The sequence below is a fragment of the Rhinatrema bivittatum genome, chromosome 1 (genome assembly GCF_901001135.1).
Source record: "Rhinatrema bivittatum chromosome 1, aRhiBiv1.1, whole genome shotgun sequence".
NCBI classification, from domain to species: domain Eukaryota; kingdom Metazoa; phylum Chordata; class Amphibia; order Gymnophiona; family Rhinatrematidae; genus Rhinatrema; species Rhinatrema bivittatum.
Genome location: NC_042615.1, coordinates 308,134,424 through 308,150,930, shown reverse-complemented (window position 1 = coordinate 308,150,930; position 16,507 = coordinate 308,134,424). Strand labels below are relative to the sequence as shown.

At 43.1% G+C, this 16,507-nt stretch overlaps 1 protein-coding gene across 5 annotated transcripts in view; it reads right to left on the bottom strand.

Annotated features, from left to right (window-relative positions):
- Positions 1 to 16,507, bottom strand: part of PPP3CA (protein phosphatase 3 catalytic subunit alpha) — a 728,982-nt gene that overhangs the window by 489,312 nt on the left and 223,163 nt on the right. For all 5 annotated transcript variants that reach the window (XM_029597060.1, XM_029597061.1, XM_029597063.1 and 2 more), the window contains exon 2: positions 2,015 to 2,215. In XM_029597060.1, the coding sequence (XP_029452920.1) occupies positions 2,015 to 2,215 (201 nt within the window). The remainder of the gene's footprint in view (positions 1 to 2,014; positions 2,216 to 16,507) is intronic.

Sequence of the window (16,507 nt, the reverse complement as noted above, 5' to 3'; positions counted from 1 at the left end):
GCTTGGTCTCTGGGTTTGAGACCTGGGTGAAGTGAAGAAGCCAAGATATCTTTACCTATTTTTGCCATGTTTTTAGGAAACCCTTATTTTAGGAAGAGAAAGTTGTTTTTCCACCCTTCCTGCCTCTGGTGTTGGTTCCCATTTTTTCTAAACTTTTCTTTCGTTATGTACCCGAGTAACCTAGGGCCAGGAGACTCCGATTCTTTATCGTCTTGAGGAAGTGGTGTCTGTCACCCAGAGAGAGAGCCCATGGGCCATCAGTGGCTTTGTGGAAGAACTGAATCACCATTAGTTCCTGGGTAAAGAGGAGTAAGAGAAGTAAGAAAACGACCAGTGGCACCAATCAGGTGCATCCACAACCATCTCACTGAGATTAACAAGGGAAGAAGAGAATAAGGAAGTGAGGAGACTATGGAACTACTGAATAAAAGGCACAAGAAATGGGACGTCACACTGATACATCTAAACTGGGTTAAAACCTTATCCTAGCCTAAAAACTATGCCGGGGATTGGAAAGGACAAGGAACAAAATAATTGGAACTGGCTTTAACCACCAAATACATTTATTACAAGTATAAGGTCACAAATGTATTCCAGAACTGAAGCTGTAACACTGGACTTGTAAATATCAAGAGTTGAAAGAAAGTTTTCTATTAATTTCCATCTTTAATCAGTAAATATTACGTTGGAAACCTTATCAGCTTCCAATGTGATTATTTGTGCCATTTATAAGGGACTGAAATGCTTATGTAAGACTTAAATGCACAGGGCCTAGGAAGTGATCTCCCCCCCCCCCCCTCCCCCTAAATCAGGGAATTCTGGACACTCAAGAGTGACTTAACAACAGGAGAGGACGACCAGCAAAACCTTTGAGGTGAGGTCTTTGGGATCCTGTCCCAGGGGTTTTACCCCCACCCCCACCCACGCAGTGCATGTTTGTAGTTATGTGCACTTAGATCTTGAGAATGGCCAGACCTATCTCCTATAAACTTACCAAAACTACTGAATACCACCCAAAGAAAATGAAATGGGAGTCATATTTCACTTGACCCTTTTTAGGACTTCCACTAAATGGGATTGCTTTGCTTCTCAGATAAACTGGTACCACTCCACTTTAGATGCAGTGAACTCAGTTTAAATTGTCTTCAAAGGCCTTGCTTCCTCTCTGATGAACCACAAGAAGGCCTGGGTGGGCGTGGGGGTAGAGGGCCAGGATAGGGTGGTTTGGGTTTTTTTGCTATTATTCAGACTGTCATTCCAAAGCTCACCATGCTGTTAGAGTACAGTGACAGCATATAGAGAAAAATGGACCCAGCACTTGCTATACACTGGGCTGCTTCTTGTGGCTGAAGCAAGTGACTGCCCCAATGCTCCCTGAGAGGCAGTTGTAACAGCCGCCTGGGTGGTCACCTACCCATCTCTGTCCATGGTATCAGGAAGAGGGTCTGCTCCTCAAAGCCCTCCCCCCAAGCCCCGCATACAAACAAACAAACTGACATGGCTCCTGTGTTCAGGCAGTGTTAGCTCTCCTCATTCCTAGTTACTTAGAAAAATAATTGTTTCCTAAAGAAAAAGTCTAAAACAATTCCACGGCAGAGCAATCACCCAATGTACCTCGTGCCCTTAAAGATTCTGACAAATACAAAAACCACCAGTCTTAATTAAAAATCAGGAATAAATATTTATAACCAAAATCCACATCAACAAAAGATCAAGATCGGCATCCTACAAAAGCACAGGAAGAGTTTACTGAACAACTCGAGGCATCAGGCATTTTTTTTGGCTCAAAAAATTTGTGATATCGCCCTCAAATGTCAAAGATGTACTCTAAAAATGCATTAAGAAAGTTGCAACAACAAAACAAAAAAAAAAATATATATATAAAATGAGACAGGCCAAAGTTCCACTGAACAACTGTCGAGTGCAGACTCACACTAGACTGGAAACAAGTCGTGTATTGCCTTGTGAGCTGTAGCACACCTTTCCCTGCTCCACATCCTTAAAGCTCGCTCACCTGTGACCGGAGCATCAATGTCCAGCAGATTTTTCTCTTGGCGCAGAATCGATGCGCCCTCTGTAATTATTCTCAGGGCTACGTTCTCTTCCAGTCGCCCTTCCTTCATGAGATGGCCCTTCAGGACGTCCACCCTGGGCTTCCCGTCATTGTCGAACACCTCCTTTGCCGTCAGCCGGTGGCTTGGAGGAAATGGGACGGCTGAAAGAGAGAGAGACACACATCCAGTCACTAACAGGGCAAGCACAAGAGGGGGACAGAAGACAGCACTGTTTATCAGGAGCACTCTGCAGCTTTTCAAGTACTTTTCAGACTAAGTAATAATCCCCTCTGGGCAGAGTATTTGCTGAAGTATTCTCTAGAGAAGTGGGTTCATTCACCTCAGGCATCCTATGACAGTAAATGCTCTGCTGGAAGGGATTGTTGCTATTAGAAGGAAAAATTAGTGTTTGTGTGAGTTAAAAATTGTTTGTGTGCAGGGTTTGATGATACTTAAATATAAATAAATAAATATTCAGAACAGTCGAGTCACTGAAATGAAACATTTCCAAAGGAATAACCCCCTTTGCTCAGCACTGGCCTCCCCGACCCTTCCAGGAATCCACAGGCACCCCATAATATTGGGATCAAGCCGTGAAGTCACCACCAACCTCAGATGGTAAATTTTGCAAAGACTCGCAAATTGCCACTAAATACCTGTTGCTTGACCACAGACCGTGGGCAGGTTTATGGGGTTCGACAGGGTAACCCAACTGATTTTAGCATTCAAAACAGAGAAAAAAAATAACAAGCACCTGCTTAAAAATGAATGAATGATGCAACTTGAATGTACTTTTAGGGATAATGTCGTCAGTCACTCAATTATGACAAATATCTCTTAACACACACACACACACACACACACACACACACACACACACACACACACACACACACACACACACACACACACACACACACACACACACACACACACACACACACCACACACACACACACACACACACCCACACAAAAACCCTCATCCACACTGGGTACTAGCCTCCCTCCAATGCACTGATATTGGAGGTGGGCTACTTTTCCATGGGCCGCCCTGTATTAACCCGCACAAGTGAATTCTGATTTTACTTGTTCATATATTGGACAGAAGGCAAAGGGCATGGGTTGGGTTGAAGTCCTGATGACTGGCACTGCGGCTCACAAGATTCAAACTTGCCCCAATTTAACCCCTTTTTTGTGTCTGAATGGAAACAGATAACTGTACTATTTTATGTTGTATTGCAGCCACATCTACTGAAGTTGGTCACAATATGAAGGCCAGTGGAATTGCAAGTTTCAAATAAAACAAGCTTTCAGAAATCCAACCTCAAAATGCAAGCCACAACTAAAAACTGTACCGCGTATCGCAAGAAAAGCACAGGTGCTCGCAGAATTTGACTTTCAAGGTCGTTTTTTTGTGAGGAGTCTGTTTCTGCAGGGAAGCACCAAAGTCTTCCGAGATGGTATTACACCAGTTAAAATAAAATGAAACCAAAACACAAATGACGCCATTTTATGGTTCATAAAAAGAACAAAAGCCTACCAGTTCAAATGCATATTACTTTTACAGAAAAAAGATCCCCAAGTGCTCTGTCAACATCAGCTACCACCTACCTGACCATCCACCTCGCTACTTGTTTCTGCTTTTCCTTAAAAAAACAAAAACAAACCAAAAAACAAAAACAAGCAACCACTAACCAGATCATAACTGTAACTTCAGGTAACTATTCAGAAAAATGTATGCACCTATACTGGACACATGATGTTTTTCTATGTCATCACAGTTAGGTGGATTCTGCAGCAGTGCCAAGCATATTCTCTTTACAGATCGAAGGACACAGATCCTTTGGGTGGCTGGTATAGGCACTTGGATGCATGTGTACCAGGAGTACTTGTAACTACACTGAACAGTCTAAGGCCTGGATTTATCAAAATGCACTAAATATCGCATGCGATAGGAAAAGGGGTGTGTTTTATTGTAATAGGCAGTTTATTGCAATTTGTGCTCATACGTATGTGAGGTGCTATCTTAGTACAAATTGTGATAACTTTTTTGCACTTTGTGATAAGTGCCAGAATTGTTGTATTTCCTTCATACAACCACTGGGGGGACCATGTTTAGTAGTTTTAAGCTCCTGGAGAGCCAGCCTAGCTGTCAGGGTCCTCCTACCACCAGTGTGGGGTGGGGGGGAGGGAGAGAGGGAGAGGGAGAGGGGGGGGGGGGAGGGAGGGAGGGAGGGAGGGAGGGAGAGAGAGAGAGAGAGAGACTAGCCATAATGCCCTCATATTAGATAGGTATTTATATCTCTATGGGAGGCCCACCTAGTAACTCAATGTGAGGTTTCGGTATTAATGTAGGGGTTAGGGGCCACTTTGACATTTAAAGTGAGACGTACGAACAGAACAGTGCTCTCTTGTGAAGATTTGATGACCTTCGGAGTGAGGAAACTCACTCAAAGATGAGATTTGTGCAATGTCCTCTCAACCTAGCTTGATGGACTCTACCTGGGTAACATCAAGCTAGGTTGAGAGAACACTGCACAAATCTCATCTTTGGGTGAGTTTCCTCACTCCGAAGGTCATCAAATCTTCACAAGAGAGTACTGTTCTGTTCGTTCATCTCACTTTGCATGTCAAAGTGGCCCCTAACCCCTACATTAATACCTAAACCTCACCTCGAGTTACAAGGTGGGCCTCCCATAGAGATATAAATACCTAGCTAGTGTGAGGACATTATAGCTTCTCTCTCTCCCCACAATAAAGCCCTATCACACAGCTTTACACAAATGAAAAAGATGTAGTTAGAACTGTGAGCCCAGCCCACTTGGCCAAAAATCCTGCCCCAATATCCTCCCCTTTTTGTCATTTGCATCACACCATGCGTTATGGTGCTTTCGCACTCATTAATGGCGTTTTCTGCATGCGAAAACGCCATATAGTGCTTTAATAAATGACCCCCTAAGAAACTAAAAAGAATTATAGAAGATTTGAAATTTAAACAGTAAGAGGCTGTGGATTGTGGCAGGATCAGTGACAATGTATAAATCTTGCTATATATTTCACAATTTTAGTCTCAGTTTCCCAGGACAGCATCCTAGCTATTTTTAAAAAATAAATGTGCTTCTCTGCTAACCCCCTGCACACAGTCCCCTCCTCTCCACCCCCACGGACAATCAAATCCACCTACAAGCCTGTTCACCTACTTATATTTACATTTTCCAAGGAAACTCCTTAGGAGTGAGCAGCCTGAATGCTCAGATATTTCTGATCCAGGCATGAGGTAAGTAAATGTGAGATGCACTCTGCACTTTAGGCTTTATTTTAAGATGACTGAATTATAAATATATGCTAAAGATGCACAACTGGACAGTAGCTACAGCTGAAGCCTTGAGAATTGGCACTACTGCTGACAAGTTTAAGCTTGTGCTAACTCAACCCTTTTCAGGCACCGAAATTAGAAATATTAATATTACATCGCAAACATAAGTCTATTATACTGTAATAGGATTTTGTGTAAGACAGTCTGTCCGAAAGCCACATTATACTTATAGCTCCTTGTCGTGCCACAGGGGACACAACAATGAAAAAAAAAATGAAACCTGAGAGGTTAGAAATGGAAAAGGCATTGCAAGAGGATGGACCACCCAGAGAGGCCTTATACCAACCAACTTATTGGCTGTGCCATCCCAGAAGGATTGCTACCATTACTCTGAGTGAGTCTCTGCCACCAGCACGGCGCAGGAGTGAGCAGCCAAGGTCGGTGCATGCAGTGACGAGGTGTTCTACAAGGAAATGAACAAGTTGCAGCTTGCAAAGTGGGAGTGGATGAGCATCATGGTGAAAAAAGTACCTAATCTGAGAGAGTGTAGTGAGAGAGCTTCCGTGACTGTGTATCTTGCAGCAAGTCAGCACCAGTCTCTGCCTTTTGTGAAATTTGAAAATTATGTCTTCGTTCCAATATTCTCCGTTGGAATGACATGATTGAAGGAATGGATTTCTCAAAAAGGGAAATACTGTCTCCTTCAGAGGCTCAAAACTCTCAGGTCAGCCCCTTTTTGCACACCTGAAGGCTGTAGCCCTCGACCTTAAGTATCTTTGCTATGTAGCTTGGCTCTCTTAACAGCCAAGGATGTAAAAGAATGGAAGGGATCTTCTAGGAAAGAATCCTCTGACTTAGGGAAAGGGTGAAGAAAGGCATCTTCAGAACTCAGACCAGGGAATGTCCAGGTTTCTAGCAGAAATGCACACTGAAGACTGGATGCTAGTCATGGTTCTACCAGGATATCCAAATCCCTTGGCTGCTGCTTTTCTTTTCAGCTGAAGAACTTGTATGTCTTAGAGCTTATTTATATATTTATAAATTATTCCTTAGCCGTTGTTCCAAGAGTCACTGCGGTTTACCATTGAGAAATTCATAATTCATTATAAAAATCAGCTAATAAACATCGCAATATAATATATAAACTGTACTAAACAAATATAAATTAAATATCAAACTAAACATAAGGTAATGAATAAAATAACAGTTCATTTAACATTAAATATAATAAAATGTATAGTCAAACTATTAACATGTATAAATAACAAAATAAAATATCAAATGAAATCAAAATAATAAAACATAAAAAATCTAATAATAAAAAAAATTTGATCCGCTTCACTAGGCTGATCTGCAATCCACTCATGGAAGCACACCACCTGATCCCTAATACGGCAAAGGCCACTTCTGCCAGTCCTTACACTTCAGGGTCTCAAAAGTGTCAGCTCAAAACATTTGTCTGCACAATGGTGTTGTTAACTATGTGAGCTGTTTCTAGGTCCTGCAGGGGAACTTCATCCTAGACCAAATCTGACTCACTTATCAGTTCCTCAGTTCCCTCAGTTTGTTCACATCAGCTAATGATTTTACATTGATCTCTACCACCTGGGCTAGCTTCTGAGCTAGAAGCCAGGATTTCTGGAACGCTAGATGGCTGGCTGTAATCCTCGGCCTAGACATGGCTCTCCACTAGTTAGACTCCTCTTCCCACTTCAGCTGCCCAGGATCATACATACAGAACAAAGCCACACATACAGAACAAAAGAACCATGAAGCAGACTAAGGATCCATTTTCCCTAAGGGAGGCAAGTGAAAAACTATAGGCTCTGGTTCCTTATAACCTCCCTAGAAAGAAGAAAAAAAAAATAGCATTGCAACTCCAATCTACTAAATAATATCTTCAAGAGAATTGAGTGAGACTGCACTACATTCAGATTCATTGCCCTGGAGACTAAAACTTGCAGAACTGACCATACTTGAAGCGGATGTGGAAACAGGAGAATTGGACACAGAGAATGAAGCCTTCAGCTCATGACATCCAAGGCCACAAGATCATTTTCTTCCACCTTAGAGACCAGGGATTGAACTGGGGTACTCATCCAGTTTGCTTTTGACAGGATGCTGACCTTCTACATATCGCACCCTCCTCCCTGATACCTGTATGTTCACAAGCCAAGCAAAATGCAACAGCTGACATGCTGAGCTGCCATGACTTACCTGCGGTACCTCACCTCCCCTTTTTTTTTTTTTTATTCATGGAGAAACCAGAAGCCAGCAGAAGGAGAAGGGAGGATGATCACCTCCAATCTCCTGACCAAGTCCAAATCTGGCACAGCACCTTAGGAAACCAGGAGACAGTCTAGGGAAGAGGCTATTCTGTAAGCCTTCTTTTGAGAATTCCACTCTAACAGGGAAGTCAGCCTGAAGACTGTTCCCCTAGGAGCCCTGCTGCCAGAGCCATCAAGGGAACAAAATTATTGGAGATCATAGAGTGCTGGACCCATTCGTGCAGGAACTCAGACCCCAACTGAGTAGGAAGAATTGGTCCCCAGAAGACCATCACCTGGATCACCTCCAGGACTCGGCCTATGCTTCACCAGGAACCTGGACCTAAAGCCTTCTCAGGAGAGGCCTACTTGTAGTTACAGATCAGTCCACGTGTCTGCACCATCAGCTGGAGACAAAGATATACTGAAGAGCCGAAGGCAGCACTGACCTTTACAGGGGAATGAAGTCAGCTTTCAGCTTTTTTTTCCTCTGTCTCCATCTACTGATAGGAGGGTATAACCCACTTGTCTGGACTGGTTTGGCATTGATGATAAGGAAATTTGCATTGTGTCAAACAGCTTCTTTCTGGAGCCTGTACATTGATATATATGCAAACAACATATTGAGGTGTGCTTGGAAGTTCTTTTTAGTCAGGGAAGCAGTGCCCAAACAATTAGGACTATTTCTGTATCTTTAGGAAACATTTTCTTGATCTCTAATTGCATCTCTTGGTATCTGATTACCTTCTCTCTCTCTCCATTCATAGTATAGAATAACTGCTTAATACTGACATTTCTATTAGCATTACTGTTTTTATGCTTTTCTCCTTTACTGCCATGTCTGATTTTCCTGCATCAAGATTTTTATTGATTGATCTGAGAATGCCCCATGAAAAAGAATTATACTCTATATGATTTACATGAATGATGTATGTAAGAAAATGACATTAACTGTAAACAATGTAAAAAAGAATTGGCAGAGGGAGCTGGGGACAGTGCTTGGCTGATTTACTTGGCCTCCCATCTCCAAACATAAAAGGCATCCCATTGCTCCTCAAGCCTCTATTTTCACATTCCCTAGAGATGGAGGTTGGTGGGAAGTGCATAGGGCAACTAAGACAGCCAAAATGTAATCTTCAAGAGACCAAGAAAAGTGGAATGTCTAAGAAACTACTGCAATTCTATCAAGAACAGAAAGCTATGAACTCACTGGAAGGGTCTAAGTCACTTCCATGTGCAAAATCAAATTCACTCATTTTCAGTCTCTAGAACTATTAACTAGCGATGTTGATTACAATCTTAAACTCCACCCTCAGTCCTGGCCTCCACAGTCAGACAGGATACACTGCTCTCAACTGGAAACCACATCAAATTGATCCATATAAACTGTGGTAAAAATAAAAATATGAAATCTTATTTAGCTGGTTCACACTGACTATGATGTTTCCAATGGCACCACACACTGGAAGAATCAATCCAGTCCTGCAACATCGTTTCCCGCTTTGACGGCAGGGGTTGTGGGGGTGGGGTAAAGGGGAACTGGATACAAACAACCACCAACATGGCCTCTGATGTTTACGGTCTGAGGTACTGACACGCAGACCTAAGGTAAAAAGCACAGGACTGCTTCTACGGCCAAGTCCCAAAGCAAAGAACATCAAGCAGCATGGTCGGAATCATCAAGAAGGCTCCTCACCCGTGTAAATATGTTACTAGTCGTAATTTGTTATGGGTTTGACAGTTGCTTGGTTTTGATAACAAATATTACTACCCTTATCATAAGGCTTGGGGGTAACTGCACGGAGCATCAGTTACTACTCTTGAGAGAAACATGGGGGTATCCTGCATGGAGCAGCAGATACCATAATAAGAGGCTTGCTGGGCAGACTGGATGAGCCATCTGGTCCTTTTCTGCTGTCATTACTATGTTACTGTTTTACATAAGAATTTTCAACACCACTATGAACCTGGCTGCTCCCATCAAAAAATGGTATGATCTTAGACAGCAACATATTAACTTTCGATGTGTGTGCATCTAGAGAACTGCTCGGTATACGAAGGATGCATTCCCTCATCACCCTCCCATTCCCAGAGAGCTGACCCAGTACGACTCATGTTCTTGCTTTCCACCTGGAACCCAAATCCTGACAGACGAGAGAATCAAACCCGAGTCTTCTGTGCCACAGCCCCAGCGCATGCTCTTATAAAACACCGTTGCACAAGTACAAGGTAGAAAGGCTGTTTTTCAGAAGGCCTTTACAGTGCATACTAAACAGTAATTACATTACTCCCAGTCTCTAGATATGCAGAAATTAAAAAAAAAGAACCCAGAATGACTAGAGGAAATCTGCCTTCATTCCCGCAGCAAAATTTATACAGTGCACGCAGTATTTATAGCACAAGAACATGTTGCTTCGGGGCTCTCAATTCGAAAAGATCTGCTGGCAAAATTTTTAATAAAGATCAGACAGAGAAATTATTGTTTCCAGCTGCAGGTGATTAATCATTAATTAGTGAAGGCAGCAACGCCTGAGCATAATTAGCACAAATAACACTGCTCACCAACGCAAATTTTTTCAGAGAGTAAAATTGAGGGAATGGCTTCCCACAGCTCAAGGCTTCGCTGGCTTCAATCACGTTCCAGGGAGGGAGGCACTCCGTAGCACTGGCACCTTCTGACCTGCTTTTACCAATATTTACTGACATCACTACAGGAGGGTGTGCAGGATTCTGCTGCCACGAAGCGCTGGCTGAGGACAGCTGCTCTCCGTCAAGATTTTCATCCACCCGACTCGCTCACTTTCGCTTCTGGCTCATCCCTGCTCTTTATTTGAGCAAGACAGGTCCTAGAGATGCATGACAGCAAGCCATCTATGGGTATAAAATAGCCCTCAAGCTCCAGCTACCTTCCATCCGTATTCTAAGCACGCGAAACACCAGGGCCGTAATGGGCACAGAACCTTTGAGGAATGAAAAATGACAAATGTAAGCAGAAAGATGAAAAGCCAAGAATAGTGCCACTCTTGTACCATCTGGTCTTGTGTGTGTGTGTGGGGGGGGGGGGGGAGCAGGAAAGAAGACAGGGAATCGCATTGGAGGCAGAGAGAAGCCTGGATTAGAGTGGGGGAAGCAGGGACATAAAGATCCTTGTTTGCCCTGTCTGTTAAAATGCCTTAGTTAGGGCAGTGACATACCCGTTATCAGACGCTGTCATTTCTTACAAACGGTCAAAGATAAAACATTTCTTTGGTAATAGGAGCAACTAGAACATCCTGTCAAAAAAAGAGCTGCAATCTTGTCTCCATCCATGAGAGACCTCCTTCTTCTAATAAACCTGCCTGTTCCCCTGCCCCCAGCTCCACACTGGAGGGGAAAAAAAAAACAAAAAAACAGAGCAAATTATTCTTGAGCCAGAAGCCATTGATCCTCTGCAGACATCTCTCACTGTCTTTCCATATTTCAGTAAAGCGAAATACGTGATGGCCGATACATCACCTGCATTTGCAGCATGAGGATTTGTAGTCTCTACAGTAGGCTGTTGAACGATTTATTAAAAATCATTGTTAACAAAAAGCTGTGCCACAGAAATAGAATGGGGCAATTTGGGGGAAAAAAAAAAGAAAAAACCCTATTAGGTTTTGATTCATAGGTACTTTTTCCAAACACAAAATATCTACATAGTTTGTATTTGAAAACAGATCCCAACCCCACCACCATTCCTACTGCCAAGCAGACCTACCCATGTAACTCCTTACTTACACCTGTAGATCCTTAGATAAACTTCTCTACCTTTCCCTGGCCCCCATCCCCATCCACAGTTAAAAGATAGAACCCCTGCCCCCACCCATCTACATTACGTAAAGAAACCTGATGGTCTAATGCCCCTCCACCAAAGAACTCCGTGGCCTTCCAGGGTCCCCCTCTAACTGCTGCCCCAAGACCCATCCTTTACCATGCAAAAGTCACCGTACAAAGGCCATCAGTGGAAAGAAGAGTGTATGTCCCTCCAGTCACGCCAAATTCAAAATGGACTTAGTGTAACTCACACATACAACCATGCACATGCAGCACATACTATATCAGACCCCAGGCACCATTTTGAATTTGGCGCAACCAAGCAGACATCTTTTGAAGATTGCCATAGAAAGGCCAGCGGCCGGAGGGAGAGTAATGGATGAGAACTGGGGGTGGAGACGGGCTCCAGAAGGCTTGCTGAAGTCTTGGGTGTAGAGGGGTTATGAAGCCTGCAAGCTGGCATTAATGAGATTGATAGTTCCTTCTCTCAGAGGTCAAAGCACAGCTGTTCTACATGCACAGGAGAGCACTGCAGGCCTTGCTGGAAAATGGTTTACACTGCCAATAAACTACTAGCCTTGAGTTTATTTCAAGTAGTTTACAACTAACAATGGTGGTGAGGTAGCTGTTGACCCACATACGTTTTTGAATTTGTCCTCTGCCACTAGGGAATTGATTTTCCTGCCTCATACTGAATCAATGGATGTCTACGTTCTCAAGTTTGAACAATTTATGTTGGCTAGAGATATCTCATCCTTGACATACCAGGTGATCTCTTCATGCTACAGGCAAGAGAGGAACAAGAACTGCTAGAATTGCTCCCTTTACCACCCCTACAGATTATACTTACAGTGCAGGGGTACCACCTGCAGTTCATTTTAGATCAGAGTGTCGCATCCCCACCCCACCCCCACCCCCATCACCATTGTTTCAGGAAAGCTAAAAAACAAAACAAAACAAAAAAACAACTCTGGCTGGAGAAAGTGGCAATTCCACGGTCAGTGCCCTTTGCTCTCTTTCACCAGCCATCTAGTCTCACTAAAAGGAATTATTTTTGTCTGTGGAAAACTCAGACAAGTAGTTGCCTTTTCTGATCAACCACTGTGGAGGGCTGGCCCTTTTGGGAAGGTACCTGATGCAATCATTACAACCTGATTGGGTACTGTTTGTTTTTGGGTTTTTTTTGTAACTTGACATGTTGTTAGGTAAATTCCAGGAAGTATTTAGTGCTGAGCTGGCAAATTTTTTGCAAAAGGTTGGCATATGTGGAGATAAAAGAAGAGGAGGTGCCAGGCCACCACATTTGGTAACCTGCTGGAAAGAGTTAGGTTGGAAGTAGACCCACCTCCTCTCCACATCTTGTGTATGCTGTCCACACCTGCCTTGGCACTGCCTATAGGGATCAGAAATGTAAATCTGGCACTGAATGGTGTCTAAGTTTGTTAAGTCAGCCTGCGCCTTATGCCCTTCGATCAGGCTGTAGATAGCCAGATTGATCAAATGGTAAAGAATGGGGGCCTGGTACCCATGAACCACAGTGACAGAACTTCACCACTTGAAGGGATTACATCCTGTTTCCAACAGAGGCCAAACCAGGCCACAAGAACCTGGCAAGTACCCAAAAACTAAGTCTATTCCATGTTACCGTTGCTAGTAATAGCAGTGGCTATTTTCTAAGTCAACTTAATTAATAGCAGGTAATGGACTTCTCCTCCAAGAACTTATCCAATCCTTTTTTAAACACAGCTATACTAACTGCACTAACCACATCCTCTGACAACAAATTCCAAAGTTTAATTGTGCGTTCAGTAAAAAAGAACTTTCTCCGATTAGTTTTAAATGTGCCACATGCTAACTTCATGGAGTGCCCCCTAGTCTTTCTAATATGCGAAAGAGTAAATAACCGATTCACATCTACCCGTTCTAGACCTCTCATGATTTTAAACACCTCTATCATATCCCCCCTCAGCCGTCTCTTCTCCAAGCTGAAAAGTCGTAACCTCCTTAGTCTTTCCTCATAGGGGAGCTGTTCCATTCCCCTTATCATTTTGGTAGCCCTTCTCTGTACCTTCTCCATCGCAATTATATCTTTTTTGAGATGCGGCGACCAGAATTGTACACAGTATTCAAGGTGCGGTCTCACCATGGAGCGATACAGAGGCATTATGACACTTTCCGTTTTATTCACCATTCCCTTGCATATGTGTAGATTGTAAGCAGACAGTGAACCCAGTTCTAAAGGTGGACCAGAGTCCCTAAAATACCACAAGATTTGATCCTATAACTATTGGAAGGGTTTACAAAACTAGACCTTCTCTAGTGCATACCAACAAGTGTCACTGTCCCTCATCACAAGCTCTTTTGACAATTAACCAAAAGGCTTGTACCGCTTCACACACCTTCCATTTGGCATTGGAAGAACTCCAGCTTTGTTTCAAAAGCTAATCGATCATTCCCTGCAAGATTTAAATGGTGTGCAGTTTTCTTGATGACATTCTGATAATGGGCCCAGATGGCAGCACACATGTGAACGTGCAGGAGGTGCACAGTCAATTACAGGAGGCTGGGCTGTGAGTAAACAAAAGTGTTTTTTTCCAGTCACAAGTGGAATACTTGGTACATGTCATCTCTCACAAGGGGTGAGAGATGACATGTACCAAGGTAAGGGCCATTGTTGATGCCTCAGTGCCTTAAAACGTAACAGAGCTCAAATCATTTTTGTCATTATTGGTTATTACATTAAATTTGTGCCTGATATGGAAATCCTGATATGTCCTCTTAAATTACTGGGAAATTTAGTTCCTTGGATCTGATCACAGGAGTGTCAGACTGCTTTGGATAGAAGCCAAAGTCATTTTAGTGGTTGCACCTGTGTTGGCCCACTTTGATGCAAGGTTACCCCTTGTGATGGAATGTAACACCTCTTCTGTTGGGAGGCTCTGTATTATCGTAAGATTTCTATTGATGATGTGTGCTTAATTGCCTAAAAGGCGGGAAACAACTATTCACAACAAAAAAGATGTGTTGGCAATTCTATTAGCAGTGAGAAAGTTCCATCTATACTTGTATGGCTTCATTTTTCTTTATGTATAGACCATAAACGGTGCCTGAAAATTTTGAGCCCAGAGGTTGGTACATCTGCAGCACTGGGCCCTGTTGTTGGCAGCCTATCACTCTGACTTGTAGTACTGGGAGTTGAGGAGAATTCTAATGCTCCTGCTGTTGTCACTGTCTGAAGCAGGCAATCTTCACCTGGGTTGGGGTTATATTTTCTCCAGCAGAAACCCTTGCTCTCAGGGGAAATGAGATGGCTGAACACACACAACGGGACCCATAGCTATGTCCAGTGGCAGCCTAAATCAAAAAGCTAGCCCTGCTCAGAGGCCAAAAAAAGTCCATGGTTGCTTTAGGGTGCACCAGTTTGAGTTCAGTTGGGGCCAAGAGTGTTTGTTATAGGGCTCATGGGCTGCGGTCCCCAATGGGCTTCGAAAGCAGCTTTTAACTTATCTACAAAGCAGCACATTAGAGGCTTCCTAAAATGAAATCCCTGTCCAGCAGTTTTATCTTATGGCCAGATCTGGATGCAAATATTTAGTCACTTCTTTCCTGAAGTCACTCTTCTTCTCTCTTCCTCCAAACTCACTCCTTGTTCCTCTAACCCTGTTCCCATCCAATTTCAGCTCTATTTCCACTGCAGTCATCCCTTCCATCTGTCATTTCTTCAATCTATCACTCTCCACTGCTACTGTTCCTGCTGCCTTCAAACATGCTATCATCATACCACTCCTTAAAAAACACTCACTGGATCCTATCTGTCCTGACAACTATCATCAATCCATTCTCCCTTTTTCTCCAAACTATCTGAACATGCCGCTGTCTATCTTGACTTTCTTATATGTCAAGCTATCCTTGATCCCCTCCAATCTGGTTTTCCCCCTCTATATTCAACTGAAACAGCCCTTACCAAAGTTTCCAATGCCTGTTTATGGCTAAAGCAAAAGGTCTTTATTCTGTCTATTCTCCTTAACCAATCTGCTGCTTTTGACACTGTTGATTACCACCTAACTCCTTCATACTCTGTCCTTCCTTGGATTTCAGGACTCTGTCCTGTCTTAATTATCTTCTTACCTATCCCATTGCGCTTTTAGCGTTTCCTCTGATGATTCCCCCTCATCTGTCATATCGCTATTAATTGATATGCCTCAGGGTTCTGTCCTGGATCATCTCTTCTTCCTATACACTAATTCTCTTGGTACTCTGATTTCCTCTCATGGCTTTCAATACAATTTTTATGCTGACTCCCACATTTAACCTTTCTTCACCAAAAATCCAGTCCTGGATCTTGGCCTGCTTGTTAGGCCGAGATCTGGGACTACACCATCACCTTAAACTCAACATGGCCAAGACAGAGCTCCTAATCTTTTCCCTCAAACCCACTTCCCCTCTTTCTCAATTTTTCTGGATAACACAGTCACCCTCCCGATCCCCTCAGCCCGTAACCTAGGAATCATCGACTCCTCTCTCTCCTTCTCTACGCATATCCAAAACGCAGCTAAAATGTGCCGCTTCTTTCTCTATAACATTGTTCAAAAAGGAAGGGACAAATTTTGGCAAAATACCAGAACCCTTATCCACTCTCTCATCTCCTCCCACTTAGACTATTGCAACCTGTTCCTCACAGGTCTCCCGGCAAGCCATCTCTCTCCACTGCAATCTATCCTAAATGCAGCTGCGGGCATCTTTTGCAAAAATCACTACACCCATATAAACCTTCTTCTGAATTCACAATATCGGCTTCCCGCATACAGTTCCTACCATTAACATCACCCACCTTCAGGAGACAAGAAACCGTGTTCTCACCATTATTGGACCTACTTTGTGGAACAATATGCCTGAAGAGCTTTGGAATATCAGTGATCTTAGACTCTTCTGGAAGCAACCGAATGCTTCATTTCAGGAAGTTTTTAAGTTTGCTTCCGAACTGCATTAGAGAGACCCTGCAAGTGTAGTTTTAATGAAATCTGAGGTATGTATGTGTTTGTGCTCTGTTTTTCTTTAGTTTTTATGTGCTTA